The 7424-nt window shown below is 39.0% G+C and overlaps 1 protein-coding gene across 1 annotated transcript; it reads right to left on the bottom strand.

The window, feature by feature from the left end:
• Window positions 1–1116: 1116 nt before the first annotated feature.
• On the bottom strand, window positions 1117–6756 carry SRA1 (steroid receptor RNA activator 1). The gene is made up of 5 exons (XM_053462277.1): window positions 6654–6756; window positions 3971–4096; window positions 3008–3219; window positions 2643–2751; window positions 1117–2001 (listed from the first exon to the last, which is right to left on the bottom strand). Exons 1-5 carry the CDS (start codon window positions 6676–6678, stop codon window positions 1811–1813), a joined length of 663 nt encoding a protein of 220 aa, XP_053318252.1. The 5' UTR covers window positions 6679–6756; the 3' UTR covers window positions 1117–1810.
• Between the last annotated feature and the right edge of the window lie 668 nt (window positions 6757–7424).

The following is a 7424-nucleotide window of genomic DNA, read 5'->3' as shown; positions in this document are numbered from 1 at the left end:
AACCCAAAAACATACATTATTTGAAGTGAAGGGGTTAAAAAAATGATTCTGATGGTTAAGCCCCTGTTGGTCTCATTTTACAGAAATGTTGCAACAAACATGGGATTGGCTGACACAGAAAAAAGAGCTTAATCATTTAAATACTGTTTAGGTAAACAAGGCCCCAGGCCAGGATAGTATACACCCAAGAGTACTTAACCCCTTAAGGACAACAGGTTGCCCTAAACCCATTAATGACAATGCATTGTGAGCCCGTACAGGCTTTGTCATGAAGGGGTTAAGGAGCTAAGCCTTATTCTGACGAGACCACTATTTTGGATCTTTAGGGACTCCTTCAGTTCGGGTATATTGCCAATAGACGAGTGTAAGGCAGATGTGGTGCCCACTAAGGGTTCAGTCGGGCAAATACAGGGTATCAAATTCAATAAATGCCTTCAAAAAGGGTCTGGATATTTTTTTTTAGAAAAGCAACATTTACAGGCTTATAAATTATAGAATAAACATTTTTTAAATATTTTAGAGCTTCTTAATCCAAGAAGAAATTTGATTGCCTTTTGGAGATAAGAAGAAATCTTTTAACCCCCTAAAATTAGAAAAATAGCTTAATAGCGTTTGTTTTGCCTTCTTTTGGGTCAAACGCAGGAAGGCAGAAGGGATGATTAGGTTTTTTTTTTCCAACCTAAATTACTATCTTAGTGCATAAAGTATACAGCTAACAATTCAGCGAAAAAATATTCTCACCCCAAAACATGGTATCATTACCCGATTCAAATATAGAGATTCCTATACTTTATTTTATGTGATACCATGAATGCACTCGCCCCTTTAAAAGTACTTTGAATCTTAAAATTCATATTCATGTATATTGTGAAATATACTGTATAAATGTTTGCTTTGTCATCTTCACATGAGCAGAAATATTGAGTATAGAACAACAGTAATTTTCAGCAGGGACAACCTGGCAAGGGCTGCGTTTTCAGTTCATCAATGAATCTGGCTGCAATGCTGCTCCCTTATTGATAACTTTTACACCATGAAGAATGTTTGCCCCCGTCATTGTAATCAATCATGCAAGCAAATACAATGATGCCAATACCAGGGAGGAAAACATTGACATTTTCAGAAGTGTAACCAAATTTATTCAAAAGAACACAATATTTCAATATTCGTATTAAAACAGGAAAAAAATAGATGGTTGATCAATAAGCACCTTAAAAACATTTAATGTTCTGTTAGGAATACGAAACATTCGCACTTTTCTTTTTATAATCCCCATGAAAAAATACAACTGGAGGATTCCAAATGTAAACAGAACTCTTTTTAAAAGTTCATATACTGATCAGGATGAAAAACTAATTTCACGCCCTGGAGCAGAAAAGTGTTAATATTTTAACACAAGAACTATTTTGCTCTAGACTTTGTTCTTGTGGGAATTAGTTTTTGATATCACATACAGATTGCATAGCAATCCAAACATGGCTTCGCAGCAAATCTCATCGAAGAGGTTGGAATATGGATTTTTCTCCTTTAAATAAATGGCTATATTATTTTAGGAGCGATTAGATTTCGATTTCGATGCTATTTTTTAGACATTTTCTGAGATTCTGTTGTAATTGTTCCTGGAAGGCTAAGATAAGTACATGCCTTATAAATTAATCTCTCCTTTTTTATGCTGTAGTTATAACCGAAGAAAGGGGGTACAGAATCAGCAGGAGTAGTCCACCTCCTCATAATGGAAGAAGCAGAAGCACAAAAAAAGTGCACCTAAAACACCATAGCCATTTATTAGGGAGCAAAAAGTAGTTCCTTTTTAAATTTCTTGCTTAACATCTTCTCCGGTACTGACTTCTGGCTTCTCATCCTTTTCATGCGTAGGTAAGTTCCTTGCTTCTGCAATTAAGCGCTTAACTCCGACCATCCACTGGCTGACTTCATTCACATAATCCACCATAAGTGACCTGTGGATCTCATCCGCAGAATCCCAGTTCTGGCATTTCAGCTCTAGAATGATAATATAACATCCTTACATGCACCCACTACTATACGTTGTATCTATACGGAGGGGGTTATTATAGTAAACATTCTTTAGACAAAATGAGATGACGTGATTATTTGAAAAAAAAATGTAAATTTAAAGCAGCAATGAACAAACTGGGAAAATTTTATTGGATGTTTTAAAACCAGTGTTAGAAATTATAGGAAAAACTACTGAGATATCTGATAATAACTAGTTCAGAAGTCAACATGTTTTTATGGATTTTTAAACATTTATAGGTGATCTGTAGATCCTAGACCACTGCCGATCCAACGGACTGATATTACCAATAGTATCACAGCTGAAAGATGGTTGTTAATGTAATCACTGATATTTTACTTTATTTTTACTAATCCGCAATTAGATAGGAGAGCCGAGCTGGAGTCTTCAGCTAAAACATAGCTTTTATTATAATCCAAAGTTAAACCAGAGCATGAGAAGATAGAAATCAGTTAGTGATCTACCTGACGTGTTTTGTCCAAACAGGACTTGATCACCTATTAGTCCTGTTTTGACAAAACAGGTAGGGAGACCTGTGCCCGGTGGGGTTGGGCTACTTGAGCCGTTGCCTTCTCCCCTTCGGCTTCTATACACAATTATCAATTACCTTTTATCAGGATGCTCATTCTCTTGCGTACAGGAGGGGATAGTTTTCCGCTGTTCCACATTTCTTCTAGCATGGTCAGCCTCTTGCTAATATCATTAAAAACTTGTTTCTAGAAACACACAAGTTTAATCATGTAAAGTTTACAGTCATAAGCAAATGTACCAAAGCAGATGACCAATTGTTTTCCTTTCATATTTATAGGGAAACATAACAAAACTCACTGCCAACAGTGTATGCTTGTTTCGTTGTATGGCTGGACACTGTATGGAAATAAGGAAATTCTAGGAAGCCAAACCAAAAGCAGCTTTTTTTATTTTTCAAAATATAAATCTGATCTGATCTTCAAATTTTTTGGTTTTAAATACCTTGATTGCATCCCTGCAGGCTTCCAATGTTTCGCTCAGTGGAGTTATAACGTCTTTTACATCGATGTTACACTCGACCTCTGTCGGACTGGAACACGACTTTACTCCATCACTTTTAATCTGCAACGCAGCTTGTCCTAGGGGCGGAGGGCCGACTGTACTTGCCGGACATTTTGGAGGGGTGTTAGAAGGAAGGGATTGCACAGCAGGAGCTATAGAAAGAAGTGTTAATAGTATATGAGCAACACAACAGCATTACAATATCAACACACATGCGTATATACATTGTAAACGTAGACCAGCCTGCTTACCTGCCACAAACGGATGCATGCAGCTAATCAATGGAATTGATCTCCGTGCATGCACATGGGGGTCTCAATAGGGGAAAACGCATATGGGGGGCTTCTTCAGAATTCCACCATGCATTTGCAAGGGGGATACCACGAAAACTTAAATGGATCGTTAAGCTTTAATCACGTCTAGTTTTTTTTTTTTTTTATTAGAATTAATCATTCTTATTAGTCTGAAGTTTTAACACCATGAAAAATAATAGAAAAGGGAGACATTTTTATATTTTACTTTCCTTGGAAAGATGCCATGTCTGAAAACCCTACTATAATGTTTTAATGCACGTTTAGGATATAAAAAAAATACGTTGACATTTCTATATATTTTTTTATTTTTGCATGCTGGTCCTGCTTGGATTTGGGTGTCCAAGTAACTGAACATTATATACTAGTCTATTACATTCTATTTTTTGTTTGGTTTCTCCCGAATGTTTTAAGAGGTAATAATTCATTACATGGTAGTTTTGCTCACGTGTTCTGTGCACGTCTTCATCTTGTGTCATGGCTCATTAGGAATACACTGCAGCGTGTTTACTCGATGACTCAGATGATAAGGATAAACGTTGTGTTCCATTTAACCAAAGCTTATCCTAACCCAACCCTGTTTGTTGCTTACCTGCCGGAGGTCCGTGCAAAGGCGCAGGAACCCTCTTATTGAGCGGTGTCCGTTTACCACTTCCAAGCTGAGCTTGTAGGCCATAGGAGAACTGGGGGGGATCGTTCCACCCTCTCTCTTTGTTGCCTATAGAATAAATAAACATTAGCCAATGAGAATGATATATATTGTGTTTGTCAATTAAAATGACATCATAAATTAACAGTCTGTAAGACCTACTTTTTAGGTAAAACTGGCCCATGATCTTACTTTGTCTTATTTTTGCAGATTTCTTGAAGAATAATCAATAGAAATGTATACTGAAATATATATATATATATATATATATATATATATATATATATATATAGGATCCCTACTTAAAACAGATCCTGTTCCGCTCTGCGTTTTCCTCACTTCTGTAAAGAATATTTACCCATCAACTAGCGTGACCAGAAGAGAGCGACAGTCACCACATGATGAACCAGTAAACATAAATGTACGGCGTTACGTCATTGCGGTTTAGTGTGTCGTAGGTAGAAAGAAACGTGGCCTGGTGAATTACTGCCCATACTCGTCCCTTAGATTGTAAGCTCACGAGCGGGACCCCAAAACCCCACCATTCCTGCCAGGAGCTCTGTGTAAAGTACCATAAGGCTAAATGGCAGCTCCCGGGCAGGGTTCTCAGCTCCTGATGTGTCTGTATGCATTAATGTATATTTGTGACGTATGTGTTAAACCAGGGGTGGGCAATTAATTTTCCCATGGGGCCACATGAGAAATTGGAATGGTTTTAGAGGGCCAGACCTCTACAAACTACAAACTCCGAAGCCTTGTCCATTTTGTTAACTTATGTGCTGTTTAATAAAGTTATTCAAGCCTACGTCATTGGTAGAGGTGCTTGAATAAGTAAGGCCTGAATAACTATTAGCACAGCACAGAAGTGAACAAAATGAACAAGGCTTCGGAGTGCATACCGTATTTTTCGCTCTATAAGACGCACCTGCTGATAAGACGCACCTAGATTTTAGAGGAGAAAAAAAAGGAAAAAATATTTTGAGCTAAAAAATGGGCTAAAATATTTATTACAATAACTGAATAAGCTATGAACACAGTAAGACACACGCAGTAAGACACACACAGACACAGTAAGACACACACAGACACAGTAAGACACACACAGACACAGTAAGACACACACAGACACAGTAAGACACACACAGACACAGTAAGACACACACAGACACAGTAAGATACACACAGACACAGTGAGACACACACAGACACAGTAAGACACACACAGACACAGTAAGACACACACAGACACAGTGAGACACACACAGACACAGTAAGACACACACAGACACAGTAAGACACACACAGACACAGTGAGACACACACAGACACAGTAAGACACACACAGACACAGTAAGACACACACAGACACAGTGAGACACACACAGACACAGTAAGACACACACACACAAACACAGTAAGACACACACACACAGTAAGACCTCCCTCCCTAACCCCCCTTCTCAGTATCTCCCCTCTAACTCCCTAACCCCCCCTTCTCAGTATCTCCCCTCTAACTCCCTAACCCCCCCTTCTCAGGATCTCCCCCCCCGCCCCGGTCACTTACCTTAAACTCCTGTGTTGGAAGCGTGAGGCGTTTGTCTCGGGTGCCGGCGCTTCACTGCTGATCGCCGGCGTCTGACGTCATATGCCGGCGCCCAGCGTAAAGCGCCGGCACCCGAGACAAACGCTTCCAACACAGGAGTTTAAGGTAAGTGACCGGGGCGGGGCGGGGCGGGACACCGGACTCATTGGTGAGTCACCAGGACACTCTTTGCGGGCCGGTCCGAGCTATTCAGCGGGCCGGATGTGGCCCGCGGGCCGTGCTTTGCCCAGGTCTGTGTTAAACTGTACAGCACTGCGTAATTTGTTGCCGCTTTATAAATAATAGATCATAGTAGTAATAATACCGCAATATGGAATATACTTTAATTCCAAACCGAAAATTACCATAAAAACCCTCTCTACAACCATATGTGTAATTTATTCATTTAGAACTGATATCTTCTAATGTTATTATATGACTCTGGTCTTTGTGAAAATTGACTCATTGCAGCTGTTGGGCTGACTAAAATAATACCATATCATATATAAATTGTTCTAGTGAACTCACGGGGAAAATGTATTTTAGAATATCTGCTTACCTATACATTAGTGTAAAGAATAATACAGAATAAATGCATTTGTAGAATGAGGTGACAGAATATCTGCTTACTGATACATTAACATAAAGAATAATATAGAATAAATGTATTTATAGAATGAGGGGACAGATAGAATAGCTGCTTACCTAAACATTAGAATAAAGAATAATATAGGATACATGTATTTATAGAATGAGGGGACAGGCACTATAAACAATGATAGGTCCATATATATATATATATATATATATATATATATAATGTACATAAGAGATCCTCTTCAGCTCTCTGTGTCTATTTTAGCTTCAGTTGTTAAATCACTCTGTACTAAGCATTCTATTCTTGAAGCCCCTCTGGAATAGATCCTGCCCCTTCCACGTGTCTGTACTTCTCTGCATTACTCCCCTGATCTTCATCACCCCCTTAATGCCCACCTTCATTTTTTAACATTTCATAAGCATTTCAAAGCCCCCGGTTCTCCTCACCTGGCTTCACATACTGATCAGCCATGTCCTCCTCCTCCTCCTCCTCCCCTATCTGCCAACATAGCTCAGCCTGCACAGGAAGTCACACGCTATAGGACATTCCCCATCCAGCTGATGGAGCGAATGATGTCATGTCTGGGAATTACCAAATCACGTGACTCCGGTGGTCATATGATCAGAGAACACCCGGAAGCAGCCTGGTGGAAAGTTCAAAAAGGAGGGAAAGTGTTACTCTATTGTTTGGATGGTAAATGTGAGGACAGTCAGGACTTCAGTTAGGTTTTCACTTTTCTGATTAATAGAATACTACAGCGTGGAATCTTGGAGGCGTAAAATAGGAAGAATGGAGCAGCTTTTCTGTGGATGATTCCTTATTTTTAATAAAGATTATTTTTTTTATCTACTCTAGACAGTAAATACATAAAACAAAATGAGACAAAAAGCACAAGATTAATAAAATACACTTTTATGTTTCCTTTTTTCAAAGCTGACAAATGATGCTGAAATTGCGGTGGCTGCTGTCTCTTGCTGGATATAGGGTCACTGACCACATGCCACATGAATGGGACTTTAAGTGCCGCGCGGTCTCAGTCTGGGTCAACGCACTGTCCCAGAATGAGAAGGCTGAGTGAAGGAGGAGGTAATTCTCTGAATCTACTCATGCCTGGAAATAAAGGAGTTTACATTCTGAATCTACTCATGTGTGTAATGAGTGTATGTATATTATTAAATCTGAAATCAACATGGTTTCCAAGGCTTCCTAATAATATA

This window comes from Spea bombifrons, chromosome 4 (assembly GCF_027358695.1).
Source record: "Spea bombifrons isolate aSpeBom1 chromosome 4, aSpeBom1.2.pri, whole genome shotgun sequence".
In the NCBI taxonomy this organism is placed as follows: Eukaryota; Metazoa; Chordata; class Amphibia; order Anura; family Pelobatidae; genus Spea; species Spea bombifrons.
The sequence above is the reverse complement of the archived record's forward strand: the minus strand, read 5'-3'. Positions and strand labels throughout refer to the sequence as shown.

Coding starts and splice junctions, on each gene's coding strand:
- SRA1 (XM_053462277.1), bottom strand. CDS start 6,678: ATGGCTGATCAGTATGTGAAGCCAG. Junction 4,097..6,653: donor TGATCAGTATGTGAAGCCAG/GTGAGGAGAACC, acceptor TTTATTCTATAG/GCAACAAAGAGAGAGGGTGG. Junction 3,220..3,970: donor TTTGCACGGACCTCCGGCAG/GTAAGCAACAAA, acceptor TTCTTTCTATAG/CTCCTGCTGTGCAATCCCTT.